This window comes from Hermetia illucens, chromosome 2 (assembly GCF_905115235.1).
Source record: "Hermetia illucens chromosome 2, iHerIll2.2.curated.20191125, whole genome shotgun sequence".
Taxonomy (NCBI): domain Eukaryota; kingdom Metazoa; phylum Arthropoda; class Insecta; order Diptera; family Stratiomyidae; genus Hermetia; species Hermetia illucens.
Genome location: NC_051850.1, coordinates 22,723,733 through 22,741,169, shown reverse-complemented (window position 1 = coordinate 22,741,169; position 17,437 = coordinate 22,723,733). Strand labels below are relative to the sequence as shown.

Genomic DNA, 17,437 nt, shown 5'->3' with positions numbered 1-17,437 from the left:
TGAACAAATAATAATCAATTCGTAAATAAAATTTAAAAATGCAGAATGTTATCTCAAAGTCAACAATCTCTTCATTCAAGATCACAATTCATTCATATGCCGATAGCATTCAGTTATAATTCAACAACTTCAATAAATAATTGCCGTTCAATTTTATCGTTTATTGCTTTCACATTATATTTACTCATGTCACTCTTTTGAAATCGACTCCACAATTCCTGACCATTTTCTAGAGTAATCACCGTTCATGACGATGAAGATATCTTTATTATTCTAATGGGAATTGGAGGGTTTAGCGGGTTGACTTTATTATTTCATTAGTAAGTGATGATAAATGTTTGGTGCAGATTAGATATTAAACTGAATTCAAAGGTAGATTGTTGACTTTGAAGATATTTTTCCACGAAAAGTGTAAATAGTAATAATCACACAAATAATTCTTGCAAAAGACCATTCGACCCCACCTTGTAATTATTCTCATTGAGGATATTTGATATCTGAAATTATTGCCTTTTCATATCAATTAATTTGTGATAACAGACAGGAGAATTATACCATATTTATCTAACAAAAATGCCTTACTCGAAAATTAATGTTGTGTTTCCGTATTATGTATATAAAGTACAATATAAAAATGTAAAAGATTTATCTTCTTTGTTTTTATTTATTCATTTCATTGTATTTCATTACAATCGTAAATAATTTAATATATTCTTTCTTTTATCAAAGAAAAAAAGATAAAAACAATTGCACAATCGCATAAATTTTATCCATACAAAAACACCGTATTCTCATATTTCTACGCTTTTTCTGAATTCTATTTTTCATCTAACAACAAAATAAAAGATCGTTTCTAATAAATGAAAATATAAAAGCAAATTGACTAAGGGAAATAAGAACAATTCATGGTAGACAAAATTCAGCACCACCAACAAAATAGTTTATGTAGTATGTTCTATGTATTATCACTCTCTCAGCCTTATCTAGTGCTTTTTTGTTTTTGTAAAACTATTAAATATTTAATATTATTAAGTTGATTTTTTTTTCTCATCTTATAATTATTATTTACCATTTAGCAGTAAATAATTTTAACTAGTATGAAATTTATTAATAATTATTATAATAAATAAGTATTTCCATTTTTTGGTTTTGTTTGACTTTTGACTTAAAAATTTAATGCTATTTGTTAACGTTTTGTATTTTTTCTTTGCAGTTATGTATCGATGTCTTCATATACAACTTTACAGGAGCAGTCTGGTAAATTCTGAAAAGAGAAGAATTGGAAATTATAGATTAGAAATTAGAATTAGAAAAGAAAAAAAAAGAATAGTAAATATATTAAATGAATAATTTAAATTATAATAAAAATTAATTTTGTAACTCTTTTGAAGGAACTAGATTTTTTGTCAATTTAGTCGTTGTTTTAAACGTTTTTTTTTCAAATGATAGTGGCTCTTGCTTACTATTAAGTCTAATTTGTATGGATGTTTCAATAGCAGCTAATGTATAGTACAGGGTGCGACCTTCCTAATTTGAATTGCGTGCCAAGTCCTGTTTCTGATCGGAAACCGATTGTTCAGTGAGTGAACACGTTTATGGATACTGGTACTGTGTGTAAAAAAAGCCAGGACCCTCAAAAACCACTAGAACTCCAGAGAACGTCGAGAAGGTACGGAAGACGATTTTGAAATCCCTTAAGCGATCTGCCCGCAAACATTCAATTGCTCTTAGTATTTCTGATCGCACAGTTAGACGAATTCTTTTCTCACCGATAGCCAAGCAGCGATCAAGGCACTTAGGTCCAACCAGGTGAACTCTAAACTGGTATGGGAATGCCTTGAGAGACTGAATACACTCGGCTCGTCCAACAAGGTCTGGATACTTTGGGTTCCAGGCCATGCTGGGCTGGAAGGCAATGAGGCAGCGGATGAACTAGCCAAGAAGGGAGCAGGGATGCCTTTACACGGGCCAGACCCCTTCTGTGGAATCGGAAACAGTTTCATGGCTATGAATCTAAGAAACAAAGAGAAACGGTTGAGGGAACTATATTGGGCGGGCCTACCAGGGATGGAGCAGTCCAGGGTGCTTATTGGGGGATACGAACCCATGCGCACAAAGGATTGCTTAAACCTCACCAAAAAGAACCTCCGAATCATAGTGGGAATTCTCACTGGTCATTGTCGGCTGAACTACCACCTAGGGAAGCTAGGGATATCTACGGACACTGCCTGCAGGTTCTGTGAGGAGGAGGACGAAACCTCTGTGCACGTCCTAGGACAGTGTCCGGCACTTGTGCAAAGTAGGTCGATACATCTAGGAGAACACTTAATACCAGATGCAAAGCTGAAACTTCTGGAAGTGGGGAACATACTAAAGTTCCTAACGGTTACAGACCTACTTGAGATACTATGATCAACAGGTACACTATAACCAGTAAAAGGGGCACAATAGTTCTTCAAGGACGCGGTGCGACTTTCCCTTAACAGAATAATAATAATAGACGAATTCTTCAGGAAGACCTAAAATTTCATCCATACAAATTGGCGGTTGTGCAAATGCTTAATACATGCGATTCATGAGAAAGGGCTTGCCGAAAATATGCCTCATGATGAGCTTGTGTTCTTCAGCGATGAGCAAAACATGCGATATTGAAGTGGCAAGGACTCCCGAGAATTTCACGAGCAGCCCCTGCATGCAGAACGAAAAAAAAGCTCAGGACTTAGACTTACCAAGGAAGATGGGAACCAAGGAAGATGCGAGCAGAGAAAATCACAAGAGGGAAATGTTCCCAACCCAAATCCGAACCCAAGAAGGGGGAAATCGCGAGTAGGTCAGAGGGCCACCGTTCGCTATTGTGGCCAAGGGCGTTACACTGACCATACTGTTGAAATTATTTTAGGAGAAATACTTACTCCTGACTAGCAGAAATGCATCGAATATCCCATCGCCATGCAGATGTGCGAGAAATGGAGCAAGGAGCACATATTCCCCGGCATATATATTCGACTAGATTATATGCTGGTAGGTTGCGCGACGGAGGACATCTCTAAACTGCCAGACTGAAAGGGGGCAGAACTGTCAAGATGTATTGAAGATAGTGACAGTCTATCATCTTAAAACTGCAGCGATTCAGAGGCAGCTTTTTAATCACTCAGAACATAGATACACTTGCAATTATGGAGAGTTTTCAGAAGCAAGGAGGATAGGTGTGCCAGCGTAAGATTTGCGATGTGAAAGGAGGAACCATACAGGAAGTTTCAAATTCCTCTAGGAAAAAGTCAATTTAAAATTTCAACATCTTTCAAAGACGCATTATCTGTCTCATACATAAAAAGATATCACGCAGTGTAGCAATTATAGAGGTATCACATTGCTGAGTACCATATATAAGATATTCTCCGCTATTTTGCTAGGCCGGATAGCCCCATACGCCCAGAACATCATAGGCCCATACCAAAGAGGCTTCACTCCAGGCAAATCAGCAACAGATCGGACTTTCTCTGTGCGGCAAGCGATGGAAAAACTGTTGGAATGTAGACATAATTTGCACCATCTTTTCATCGATTCTAAAGCCAGCATAGCCAGGGTAAAACTGAACGCGGCCATAAGAGAATTCGGTATCCCGACAAAATTGATAAGACTGACAAGGCTGACCCTGACCAATGTGTGAGGCCAGATAAAAGCAACAGGATCACTCTTAAGACCATTCGACATCAACAACGGTCTAAGACAAGGGGATGTCCTATGATGATTCTGAGGTAAATGCGAGGGGTGCGATCCTCTTTAAGTCCACCCAACTACTGAGGATGATCCAGCCCGGAAAGTCTATAAGGGCAATATCTTTGGTAGAAAAAGAGGACGAGGCAGACTCTGCCTGAAATGGAGCTATGGCGTAAGTCGGAACGCCAGACAGCTTTTAGGGATGTCGAATTCGTGAAGCACGGCGCAAAATCGGGATGTCTGGAGTTGCTTATTAAGGAATGCCTAGACCGGATACCGGTTATTGTGTCGTTGATGATGATGTCTTTCAAAGTTCCTAACTGGAGACCTCCTGACGATCAAGCCGAAGTAGAACTCGAGAGTCGTGGCATCATTATACCTCCCCCGGATTCCACCGGAATTATTCGTTAAACTGAAGAAGTTCTGAGAGAGGAAGACGCTACCGCTTCTCTTCGGTTGCGGTGCCAACATCCACCAGAAGATCTGAGGAATCGGCAACTCCAATCGAACAGGTGAGTACCTTCTTGAATTTATCTTTAACAATAAGCTAGGAATCATGACAATAGTAGTTGTAGTACCGGTAAAAAGTACTAGACAAAACTGAAGAGAATACTCCAATGAACGGCTTTGTCAAGAACTGAATAGTGTCGAATAAGCCCTCTATATCGGATCATAGAATAATCAGACTCAACATCGAAGACAACTTTTTACAGGGCACCTGAGCAAGATCAAGGCTCGTCTACAGGGGGCGGGGGTAATATCAGAAGAATAGAGAATAGAACTGGAACAACAGTGCAAGATTTCAACAGAATCATCATTGATGTATAAGAAGCCAGCTACCCGGCTAAGACAGTCATGTCATCAAGGGACGTACCCTGGTGAAACAGAAACTTAGCCAGAATGAGATCAAAGGTCAGAAAACTCTTCAATCAGGTGAAACGAACCGAAGACTAGCAGAGGTACAAAAATGCACTGAGGATGTATAGTAACGTGATCAGAGAAGTAAAACGAAACAGGTTCAGGGAATTCTATGAAGGAATCGAACAAGCCACAGAAGCATTCAGGCTATACAAAGTTATAGCCAAAGACAGGGCAACATCTTTTGTCTGTCTGAAGAAGTAAGGTGGGACATTTACCGAGAATGAGGAGAACATTTATCGACAATGAGGAGGACAAGGTATATTTGCTCTTCAGAATTCAGTTCCCAGGATCCTACCCCATAACGGAAGGCCTGACACCCTAATAATAGATAGAAAGGAGAAAAACACAGATTGATAACTAGCAAGAGAGCAACGTAGGAGGCATTTTCGCCGTGCTATTTCAAAGAGCGCCTGGAAACCATCGTAGGATCTCTCTTAGGGGCAGTAAGGGGAAGAACAGCCTTGAGATGTATAGCAACGGTATGGGGCGGGCAAGAGCGGTTCATATTCTAAAAGTGAGTAAAAAGGATTCTTTTCACCCAAAAACTTTTAGACCAATTGGCCTGATATCGTTTGTACTCAAAATAGTAAAACATGTTATAAATAACTATATTAGAGCTAATGTACTAATGATTTGTAGGTCCATAGCAGTGAAAAATGGGGATATGTGGCGGAGCGAACAACTTGCGTGCGAATCTAGTTGGTCATGATATCGAAAAACAATTTTTGACAGTGAAAATTGTTTTTCGATCTTAATTACGCGCTGGTCGGGCTGGACGAGGAGGCAGTTGAGCTTGTCTTCGACGTCCTCGAGGACTACTCTTATGGGCAATAAAAAGAGCAGCTCGTAAAACGCCTGTCAGTAAGCGAGGCGGCTAAATTTAACCGTTTATTGACAGAGCTAACGCTAGGTAAACGTGTGCCAAGCCAACTGCTGCGTAAAATGAAGACAAAGTCGACACTGAGCTGCTACAATTTTTGTGGCTGTAGAGGCTCAAGGAGAGCACACATGCTACCCTGGTATGTGCGGATTCGGGGTGTCTGGATACGTGAAGTCTACTTGCGACTTATGGTTGGTGAGGTGTCTCGCGACAACTCAAGTCTGGTGGCTCAGTTGCAGCAGATGATGGCAATATTAACAGCCAACATCTCTGAGTTGGCAGAGGCTGTCGGTGCTTTGCGTTCGGGAAGTAGGGCTAGATCAAAGTCTAGATACAGTCGTCGGGACCTTCGGCAAGCACCGTGGCATACTGGTGCCATCGTAGGTTTGCTGAAAAAACTACGAAATGTACCAGCCCCGGCAATTTCTCACCAAACAAATCAGACTTGCCAAGAGTTCTGGCGACTGCTACCCGGTATGCAACACCACGTTACCCGACAATCTACGACCTCTTGAGCCGACGCAACTACCTGGTCGAAACAGGCGCTGAAGTTTCAGTTCTTCCCATATCCTGGCATCATACCGTTAATAGCGCACTCATTGAAGCTTGCGGCAGCAAACTCCTTGATCCGCACAGGTATTTTCGTTTCATTATCGCGGACATCAGCATACCCATCTTTGGCGCGAATTTCCTGTGCCTACTACTTCTACAACTTCCCTTAAGTCATCAGGAAAAATCTCATCCTGCTCACCCAGTACTCACCCCCCCCCCTTTTGCATGTATAGCGACCTCCCCTTAAATTCGACGTAAAACGACTTAGCTTACTGTATGGGTGAGCGTTCACAGTTCCCACTTTTCCACCAAATTTGGTGTCAATCGCTATAACCGTCTCCGAGAAAAATGCGTGTGACGGACAGACAGATAGAAAGATAGATAGACAATGAACCAGGGTTCAGAAAGCGGAGGCGGGAGAGATTGTTCACACGAGGGAAGTTTTTCTTAGAGAAAAGGCAACGGATGTATTTACGTTGCTCATTTTCAAGGGCAAGACAATTCCAGCTACGAGTAGGTGACTAGATCCCGGAGCAGTACTCGAGGGTATTTTTCATGAGAGAATTGAAGAGAGCTAAGGAGGATTGTATGTTGTCAAAATTAGAAGAGAAGCAAAGTATAAAGTCTGACAATTTCGGTGCTTGATTGGTGACTTCGAGGCAATGGCTGTCCAAGCGGAGCTTATTTTCGAAAGTGGCTTCGAGATCTTGAGCGAAATTTATTTATGATAAAGAATGTACGTTGCATATAGAATGACACTTTCTGACGTTTAGCGTTAAACCATTAGCAGAGCACCGACAAACCAGAGTGCCCGTAGGTGACGATATAGCGGAAAATAGCTTAAGGTTGTCGGCAAAGAGCAAACAGAGACAAGCAAGGAGGGGGAAAATAAGAATAATAAAGGACCAGAAAAGACCTCTGTGGGACGCCAGAGGAGGGGGATAAAGAGCGGGATGTGCCATCAAAAGAGAGAAGTGGTATGGTATCTTGTGATTTAGAGTGTCGAAGGCTTTAGCAATGTCAGTGTAAGTAGTATGCACTTCCTGCCGTGGATTTAGACATTTAGCGACAAAGTCGGTAAAGGCGAGCAAGTTGGAGGCAGTGGACCTACACTTAACAAAGCGGTGTTGCTCTTTCACTATGTGATGGCCAAAGTGTGTGTGTCTAAAAGTTTGGAACAGGAGGCAAGGAGGGAAATGGAACGGAAATTCGCGGCAAGCATACCATTGCCCCTTTTGGGAATGTGGTTGATGAAAGCCCCTTTCAACGAGTCGTTTTGTTAAAAATAAGAGATAGGGAAAGGGAGGTGGACTGACCACTTTTAAGCAAAAAACGTTTGGAAGACCGTCGTAGCAGGGCCAACATTGGCATCAAATTTGCAATGAAGTACTCGACAAGGAGAGGGGTAAGGAAGAGAATGTTAGGCTATGTGGGATAGGCTACATCCACTAGTGCGGAAGGGGAGGAGAAAGGTGAGGCAACATAGACTGTGGAAAAGTGGCGGCAGAGTAAATCACAAGATAGTTAGGGGGAGTTAGCTGAGGAGCCATAGAATTCAATTAGCGGGGGGATAGCTGGGCAAGACAGCGAAATTTGCGAATGTGAGACCAGAAATGTTTGAAGTTTCCACGATTCAGTGAGTCTTCAACACTAGTCAGATATTCATTTCTGGACTTACGTATTAAAGGTTTGACCGAGGAACGCACAGTTTTGAAAGAAAACTAAGTCAGCATAGATTCTCGAAGACAGGAACTTCTTCCTTGCAATGCGTTTTTGACGAAATTTTTTGTGGACTTCAGTGGTGGAGCAGACAGTGTAGCAAGCACTTAGGAGAGGAGGGTACATAACAGGAAAGAAGATCAGATAAAGTGATATAGAAGGAGTTGAGTGCTTGGTCACAAATTAATATAGAGAGAAGAGGGACTTAGTTAATTGTCGCTCGGGCAGAGTTAAGATCATCGAAGTTGGCCTTACGAAAGTTAAATTTGGTACACTCGCGCGCGACAGGTGCTTGGATTCGGAATATCTGAGCATCAAAATGGAAAGCAGGATGATGGGTGTCAGGGGTTATGTGAGAAAGGCAAGAGGGGATTAGGAAAGGCAACGCATACGAACGTTAGAGAGGAGGAGGAGGGTGGAGTTATTAGGGAGGGAGGAAACGTGGAAAGTAGTAGGCCAGGAGAACATTGGAAGGTTAAAGCCGCCACAAAGGATGAAAGGAGGTGAGGGGAACCAAACGATTAGGACTTATGGTAATCTGTCGCAGAATTCTTCGAACAGAGAAGGGGGCTGAGGCAGGGAAAATGTACACAGGATATGATCAAGGGACATACGTTTGGTGGAATAGCTCGTATGGTGACAGAATCGTAGGTGGAGCCGAAGGAGGAAAAGATGATTTCAGCACGGAGACAGACTAACCTTCGAGGAGCCCAGAATCAAAAATCCCGTCATCCAACCAGGCTTCAGAAATGCAGATGACGTGATGTTGGAATGGTAAGGCAGAGGGCTTGGTCCTTAAACCCCTTCAATTTTGGTAGAATAGTCTAAAGTCATAAAAATGGTTTAAGTTCGGCGAGGCAGGCCGAGGCAGAGTTGCATAATTTGTGCAAAAAATGTCAACTATCTATACCTTGAGAGGAGCAAGACCAACTGGGAAGCCATGAAAAGATGGGAAAATAAAGCTCTTAGGGTTAGGCAACCTTATGAAGCCTTAGTTGATTCCAGAGGAATATGATGAACTCATTTCAAGGAGGTCAAGACTCGATGTCAACTGTGCTTGACATTGCGTATTCAGCGGTACTACAGAATGGAAATACCAAACGCCTTTCTATCCGGGAATACCGGCGTCTATTGATCCACCTTCGTACATATTGTTCATCAAAGATCGAGATTCTAACTATTGTAAAACATGGAGGACAGGGACAAGCAATTTTACTTTGTATATTTGATTTAGCTGTCTCATGTTAGTAATTGTCACTTATCTACATACATATATCTATCTACTGTCTTTCTGTGCAAAATTAAGCTAGTTCAGTGCATTTATGGGAATCTATTTGATAATCATTTCTTACCAAATAGCGATTCTGCTGAACTGCATCGAATACCATGAACCCTATTCATTATCCTCGAATTCCAGAGTCAGCAACAATCATCGAAATGATTTTCCAAATTGCTTTCCGTATTCGAACATCCTAACCTACCAAGCGCTACCGGAACCATCCGAGCAATCAACATTCCCATGCCAATTATCCGACTATTGAAAATCAATAAAATATCGTCAACCTACGCAACAAAGTATTGACTTTTCACCTTGTCCGCAGAAATTATATCATCAAATTCAATTAACCAAGTTCATTTCTTGGACTTCAAAATTCGTTTCAATGCTTTTCACCTTTCATCGGGAAAACGCAGAAAAGCAAGTACATCCGACTAGAATAAGGATATCGTTCAATTTTTCAGTTAGCTCCTTACTATGTATATTCCCCAGACTCCCTTGTAATGGAAAAATTGGAAAAACGTTAGGATAAGCAACGGAATCCAATTTATCGAATGCATGTTTTCCTTGCCTTGAAGCCACAAAGTGGAAATGGTATTCTTGCCCTTGGAAGTTTGTAAACTAGATGAAAAAAAGGACGAAAAATGAGTCCTCGTTATTGCAATATTACAAAGCAAACAGTGAACCAGGAGCCAACTATTTCAATTGATAAATATGTGGTGCTTACATGGTTTTCTGAAGGGGGTGGGTGGTTATGTGTCTCGATTATCTGTAATATGTGTAAATGCTAGACATTTGGTGATGGAAACAATTGTCGGCACAGTGGTTATACCTGTTAGTTTAATTTATACAATTGTCGGAATGATTCTTTAAATGGCTTGAATACTTTAAATTATTTCTGACAAATACTCGCTACTGATGCACGAAATTAGTTTGGATTTAAGGATTTTCAGATCTGCACGAATTTGTCTGTAAAGAATGACAAATGAAATTTCTTTCTTGTATTTCGAATTATATTTCTGTGAATTTGGTGAAAAACGCTAGCAACTCGTGAACGGTTGTGAACTGACTGTCAACGTCAATTATTTTTTTTAATCAGATATCAAGGCCTACTCCGTCACGGAGGACATCGGTGATTGTATCCATCTGTCACATTAACAACATTCGAAATAAATTTAGAATGTTGTTAGCCCTGCTGCGCCACATCACTCCGCCCTCAGATGAAATTTAGGGGTTTCAGCGACTGAACCCGGAACTGCGTTTTCTATTATTCGGCGAAGCGAACCGGACGTTGATTTGGGGCGCAAACGGGCTTCAGCTTGTATAAGGAGACAGCCTTTTTGTCTCCCCCGATCTCGAGCTGGAAGAAATGCTCTCCCCGTTCGAGAACACGGTAGGGGCCTTCGTATGGAGGGTGCAGCGGCTTCCGGGGAGCATCTGTCCTGAACAGAAGTGCGTGCACGTGTCCAGCTCCTTGGGCGCGCAGGCAGGTGCGGATGTGTGTCGGGTGGGAGGTGTAGTTTTAAGGTGGTGGAGATTGTCTCTTAGCAGGCGTGGCAATCCCGAATCTATGAGACCCGATCTCCTGTCAAAAACCGGATCACTTGGGAGTCTTGGGTTCCCCTCGTATACTAGCTCCGCGGGGCTGGCAGCAAATTCCTCTTGGCGGGATGTTCGGAGGCCAAGTAGGACGAGAGGCAAAACTTCAACGTCAATTTCAACGTCTGGTGCCAACGTTCTAGCATCCCATTGGATTGCGGGTGGTACGCAGTAGTCCGCTGGCGTTTAAATCCAAGGAGTTTGCCTAACTCTGAAAAAAGGGTAGACTAAAATTGTATTCCCTGGTCAGTGATGATCACTGCACGGACACCAAAGCGAAAGATCCACTCTCGTTAGAGGGCTTCGGCACAAGATTGCGCCGTAATATCCTTCAGAGGTATTACCTCAGGCCACCGCGTAAACCTGTCGATGATTGTGAGGCAATACTTGAAACCGTCCGAGTCTCGCAAAGGGTCTACGATGACGAGTTGTACAGTATGGAATCGCTTGGCAGTGCGGGGAAATGAGCCCACTTCTTTTCTTACATGCCTGGCGACCTTACACTTCGGGGGTGCGATGCACTTTCTGGCGCAGGAGTTGACATCCTTATTCATGGAAAGCCAGAAGTATTTTTCGGTGACTAGCCGATTTGTCATTCTGATGCCCGGATACGCTAAGTCGTGAACCGCGTGGAACACTTCCTTGCGAAAGGTGGCTGGAATGTATGGCCGGGGTCCCTTTTCCGAGTCTTCACAGCAGAGAGAGGCGTTCGAGACGAAGATGGGCAACTCCCGAAATTTGTATTTGGGGTTGGATTTGAGGCTCTGAAGTACTGCGTCATGATCCTGAGCCTTGGCGACAGCCGAGAAGTTGAGTGAGGCGGGCATGTTAACCTCGGAGACACATGACGTCAGCAACTATGTTGTCCTTGTCGGACACGTGCTGTATGTCGTGCGTGAACTGGCTTATAAGGCTCAGATGTCGAAGCTGACGAGGGGACGCTTTGTCGGGATTTTGTTTCAAAGCATACGTGAGAGGCTTATGGTCCCTGAACACTGTGAACGGCCTGCCTTCAAGGGAGAGGCGGAAGTATTTAATGCTCAAGTACGCGGAGAGCAGTTCTCGATCGTAGGTTCCATTGAGCGGGTTCAACTGTTTAGAGAAAAAGCTCAACGGTTGTCAGACTTGATTCACCTTTTGATGAATAGCGCACCTACTGCGATGTCAGAGGCATCAACAAAAACGGCTAGGGGTGCATCTTGTCGAGGAAATGCCAAGAGTGTAGCATCACCCAGTTGTTGTCTGGATTTGTTAAACGCGCGGACAGCCTCTTCAGACCACATAATCTCCCGTGTGTCTTTTGTTTTGGGGCCAGACAAGTACGCGTTCAAAACGGACTGGTGTTGGGCGGCCTTGAGCAAAGAACGACGATAGAAGTTTAGCATGCCCAAGAACCTCCGCAATTCCTTCACAGTTTTCGGACGCAGGAAGCTTGAGATCGCTTGCACTTTGTCTAGGTCGGGCTGTATTCCGTCAGGGAAAATAAAGTGGCCGAGGAATCCCACATGTGTCTAGAGAAACTTGCATTTATTAACGTTTAGGACTAAACTGGCCTCAAGGAGACGTTGAAAATGCACTCGAGATGGGCTAAATGCTCAGACTCTGAGGAAGAAGGGACCAAAACATCATCCAAATATACGAAACAAAAGTCGAGGTTTCGCAGGACTGAGTGAATGAACCTTTGAAAGGTTTGCGTCGCATTGCACAACCCGAAAGTCATCCACGTGAACTCGAACAGTCAAAAGGGTCTGCATATTGCCGTTTTTGGAATGTCTTCTGGAGCTACAGCGATTTGGTGATACGCCTTGGTTAAATCCAAGGTCGAAAAGATGCGGCATTTTGCGAAAAGTCGTGAATGAGTGGAATGGGATATCGGTTAGGAACAGTCTGTGCATTTAGCCTTCTCTAATTCCCACAGGGGCGCCACTCGTCGTTTGGCTTAGAGACCATATGGACTCGGGAAGACCAACAGCTGTCTGAAGGTCTGCAGATACCCTGTTGCATAAGTTGTTCGAATTTTTTCCGCGCAATAGCCAGCTTCTGGGGTGGTAGAGGACGCACCTTTGAGAAGATAGGGGAACCAGTGGTGTTAATGTGGTGCTGCACATTGCACTTCACTGGTTTAGAGAGACTACATTCGGTCGCAATTTGGCTGAACTTTTGGAGGAGTGCCGGAACACGAGAGCCAGTAATGTCCTTCAAAAGTACGGAAAGATTGTTGCTGGGATGAGATGAGATTCGACCTGACGAATTAAGGTTGGTTGAGGAGTCTATGAGGGACCTGTTCTGCAAGTTCACTAGCAACCCATAGTGACACAAGAAGTCTGTGCCTAAAATGGGGAAGCTGGCATCCATCAGGATGAATCGTCACGGGAACGCCCAATGCAAGCCAAGACTCACGTCCACTTGCCTGTAACCGTATGTGTTAATGCGCGAGGAATTTGCCGCCGCAAGTTTCAGAGATTGAGGGAATAGCCGATGGTGCCGGGGTACGGGAAGAACCGAAACCTCCGCATCAGTATCTACAAAATATCTGCGCCTGCTGAGAGGGTCATAAATTGTAAGGCGACGTGGCGCTGCGCTCTGAGTGGCCGTCGCCAGAACCCCTCGCGGGCCTAGTTTTTTGAAGTAGGCGCGAATTTACACGGGAGCGTACATCTGGTAGCTTTTTCGCCGAATCTACGATGGTACCAATAAATGCTTCGGTGCGTAGGTTGTCCTGACGACCTGCTACCCGATCACCCCTTTGCTGAACGGCCGCTAGCGTGGGACGCGCGTGCACCTCATGCATCTTATCAGCCGCAGCTGCAAGCGCCTCCAAAGAACCGGAGACGTACGCGAGGACATCGGTGGTGATATCTGTCAGTCGAATTAACAACATTCGAAATTTATTTCGTTGTTAACCCTGCTGCACCACAATTTCAGGCGCCACTGAAAGTGGTACGTATATTACGAAAATTTCAATAATCACAAATATTAATCACTTCTATTGTCCTTTATATGTAGATTTGTTAAATAGCAAAATTTGTTACGTGGATCCGAATACATATATGATTTTTGCACCTTGTTCCGCTGATAACACACAACCCTAGCAGCAAACAAATTTGCTTAATGTACACAAAGCATAATAAAATCAGAGCACTTCCTCCCTCTACACGCATACGCTCGGATCCATATACCTTTTTCCGGTAGATATCCTTTGTAAAGATGATTATGCTGCCGCAGCCCTCACTCTCTGTGCGCTCTACTGAAAATTGTTTACCATCACCAATCTTCATCCCCTAAAACACAACCGGCTCTCATTTTCCTCGCATTAGACACAAATTGCTTCCAACTCGTTTCTTGAATTTTTAATCTTAATTACTTGGCGAATTGTTTGCATTATCTAAGCAAATTTAGAGCCATCTCCTGAATAAATTTCAAGGTGTCATCGGTGGGAAATCGGAGAACTCTGCCAACGTATCGAATTTATTATTCATGGAAAATGGTATCTTTTAAATGCCTAATGCGCCCTTGAAATACTAAATCATATTGATACTGGGAGCCACAAGTAAATTGTACCCTTGTTATGGTTTCCTGTGATGAAAGCAATAACCGTTCCCAAATGTTTACGGAAACTTATCCTCTTGGGTGTACCTTCGGCCTTGTACTAAAAGCCAAGTGTTTAAGTTAATGCTTGGCTTACATTATCGTAAAATCGTAAAAACCTACATTACCCTGCAAGCCTATATCCATTCCTTTAGAAGCTCAGCTATTCATCGTTTGGGAATACAATGGTGACAACGTGAGCTGAGCTGTGGAGGTGGAGAAGGCTGTCCTAGCTTCATAGACGAAAGTATTGTCAACGTTCTTAGCAATAAATTTCTATTGAAGTTGTTAAAGCTATTTGCGGCTTTTGTCAGGGTTTCGCAAACTTCCCTTGACCTAGGCAAGATATTTCTTGGAAACAGCCGAATTACGAAGAGGCATTTACTTGGTCCATTGCATAATGGGCTTAAAAAAGTTGTGATTTATTGTGCTACGTAAATTAATTGTGTTAATCAATGTAGAGAGCGCAGGTAGCTCTATAATACCCATATAGAGTCTATGTTTGCAATGGTAGTATTCGCCCTAAAAGATGACATGAGAAGAAAAGAAATTAAGTCGACACCGCTGAAGTAGGATTTCATAGGAACCTTCCAAGATTATATAAAACTCATTCTCACTGGCGAAATCACGATTATTGAAAAAGTTGAAATGGTAGAAGGGTTCCGGATGGGATCTCTAACCACAGTAAGGCATTTTCACCTAATGGCAGTGGAATACTTACTTACTACGTTATTATTAATCTATTAAGGAAAAGTCACACCGCGTCCTTAAAGAACTATTGTGTCCCTTTTACTGGTTATAGTGTACCTATTGATCATAGTATCTCAAGCAGGTCTATAATCGTCAGGAACTTCAGTATGTTCCTTACTTCCAGATCTTTCAGCTTTGCATCTGGTATTAAGTGTTCTTTTTGGTGAGGTTTAAGCAATTCTTTGTGCGCATGGGATCGTATCCCCCAATAAGCACCCTGGACTGCTCCATCCATTCCCTCAACCGTTCCTCTTCATTTCTTAGAGTCATAGCCATGAAACTGTTTCCGATTCCACAGAAGGGTTCTGGCCCGTGTAAAGGCGTCCCTGCTCCCTTCTTGGCTAGTTCGTTTGCTGCCTCGTTGTCTTCCAACCCAGCATGGCCTGGAACCCAAAGTATCCAGACCTTGTTGGACGAGCCGAATGTATTCAGTCTCTCAAGGCATTCCCACACCTGTTTAGAGTTCACCTGGTTGAACCTAAGTGCCTTGATCGCTGCTTGGCTATCGGTGAGAATAGCTATGTTCTGCCCCCTGTAGTTCCTTTGCAGATTAAAGGAGGCACATTTGTCTATGGCGTAAATTTGCGCCTGGAATATGCTAGTGTACCTGCACATTGGCTCAAAGTACATTTTCCCTGGACCAATGATACCAGCACCCGCTCCCTCTGCTGTGAGGGATCCGTCAGTGTACCAAGTAATCAGTTGCTGGTTTAAGCCGTATGTCGCAGCCACGATCTCCCAGTTTGCCTTCAAACTTCTTATCGAAGTGAAACCTCATTTTCATGTTATCCCTTGGTATCAGTAATTCGGGATACCGCCTAGAAAGAATATCAATCTTCTTTCGATTTAGGCAGCTCCCCACCTCACTGATTCTTCCGGCCATCCCGAATACTGCCCTCCTTGCCAGCATCTGTATGTGCAGATGGAGAGGGGTTAATCCTAGAAGGACCTAGAGGTGAATGATGACCCGTGGGGACTTGACTATAAGCTTGTCACTCGGAAAATCGGGGCTCTGCGGAAGCCCTGCATATTGAGCACCGACCAGATGGACCGCATTGTGCGGGCATTGTTCCCCAGACACCCTGTACGGGTTGATGTGAATAGCGCGGAAAGCGTCGTGGATTGCCCCCTTTTCACAATGGGAGAACTCGAAAAAGCGGTTCTCACTATGAAAAACAGGAAGGCGCCAGATCTTGATGGCATCCCGGCGGACGTTTACAAACTGGTGTTCCGCCAGCGGGCAGAATTGCTGCTCGAAGCGTTCAACGCGTGCTTGAAGGAGGGCATTTTTCCTTGTCGCTGGAAAGTGGCCAGACTCGCGTTGATCAGTAAGGGTAAAGGAGACTCGGAGCTCCCGTCGGCATACCGACCGCTGTGTATGCTTGACACGGCCGGAAAAGTGCTTGAGAAGCTCATCAGGGGTAGACTCGCTGAAGCGATCCGTGCTGCCGGGGACTTATCCGCAAGGCAGTTCGGGTTCAGAACAGGGAAATCTACAGTGGATGCTGTTATGGAGGTCGTAGATGCGTTTAATCGAGCCGGGGCACACAGCCGCCGATCTCGATGGATAGTGCTCCTCATAACGCTTGATGTTAGAAATGCCTTCAATTCCGTAAGATGGACAGATATGCTAGGCACACTAGAGAACTCCTTTCACGTGCCAAGCTATCTCTTGCGGATATTGAGGGATTATCTGAAAGACCGCTTCCTGTTCTATGAGACGCTAGAGGGCCAGAGGAGGATGAAAATCACGTCGGGAGTAGCGCAGGGATCCATCCTAGGGCCGAACCTCTGGAACGCTTCCTACGATAGTCTGCTGAGACTCGATATGCCCGCAGAGTCGCGCCTGGTCGGTTATGCAGATGATGTTGCGGCACTTGTTGCCGGACGCACTGTTGAACAGGCGCAAAGCAGACTTGGCATATTGATGCGACGGGTAAGCGGATGGATGACTGCTTACGGTTTCAACCTTGCGCTGGAAAAAACCGAAGTAGTCATCCTGACCAGAAGGAGAATCCCGACCTTGCGTCCCATATCGATCGGCGAGTTGACTATAGAGTCAAAATCAGCTATTAAATACCTAGGTTTAATGCTCGACTCGAAGATGAGCTTCTTCGAGCAAATCAAAGCAGCCGAGGACAGGGCTGCAGCAGGAGTCGCGGCCTTGAGTCGGCTAATGGCGAATGTCGGCGGCCCTATATCAACTAGGAGACGTCTCCTCATGGGAGCAACGTAGTCCGTCCTTCTCTATGGTGCGGAGGTATGGGCTGATGCCCTTGACAAGGAGGTGCATCGTAAACGCCTCGCTCAAGTGCAGAGGCGGGGAGCTTTGCGAGTGGCGTCTGCTTATCGCACCGTTTCCGAACTGGCTGTGATGGTGATTGCGGGAGTGATCCCCGTTGCCCTCCTTGCCAAGGAGCGTAAAGCTATCT

At 44.0% G+C, this 17,437-nt stretch overlaps 1 protein-coding gene across 10 annotated transcripts in view; it reads right to left on the bottom strand.

Moving 5' to 3' along the window:
* Window positions 1-639: 639 nt before the first annotated feature.
* The window catches only part of LOC119648128 (calcium-binding protein E63-1), a 207,051-nt gene continuing 190,253 nt past the window's right edge, over window positions 640-17,437 (bottom strand). For all 10 annotated transcript variants that reach the window (XM_038049656.1, XM_038049657.1, XM_038049663.1 and 7 more), the window contains one exon: window positions 640-1,264. In XM_038049656.1, the coding sequence (XP_037905584.1) occupies window positions 1,242-1,264 (23 nt within the window). In that variant the 3' untranslated portion in view covers window positions 640-1,241. The remainder of the gene's footprint in view (window positions 1,265-17,437) is intronic.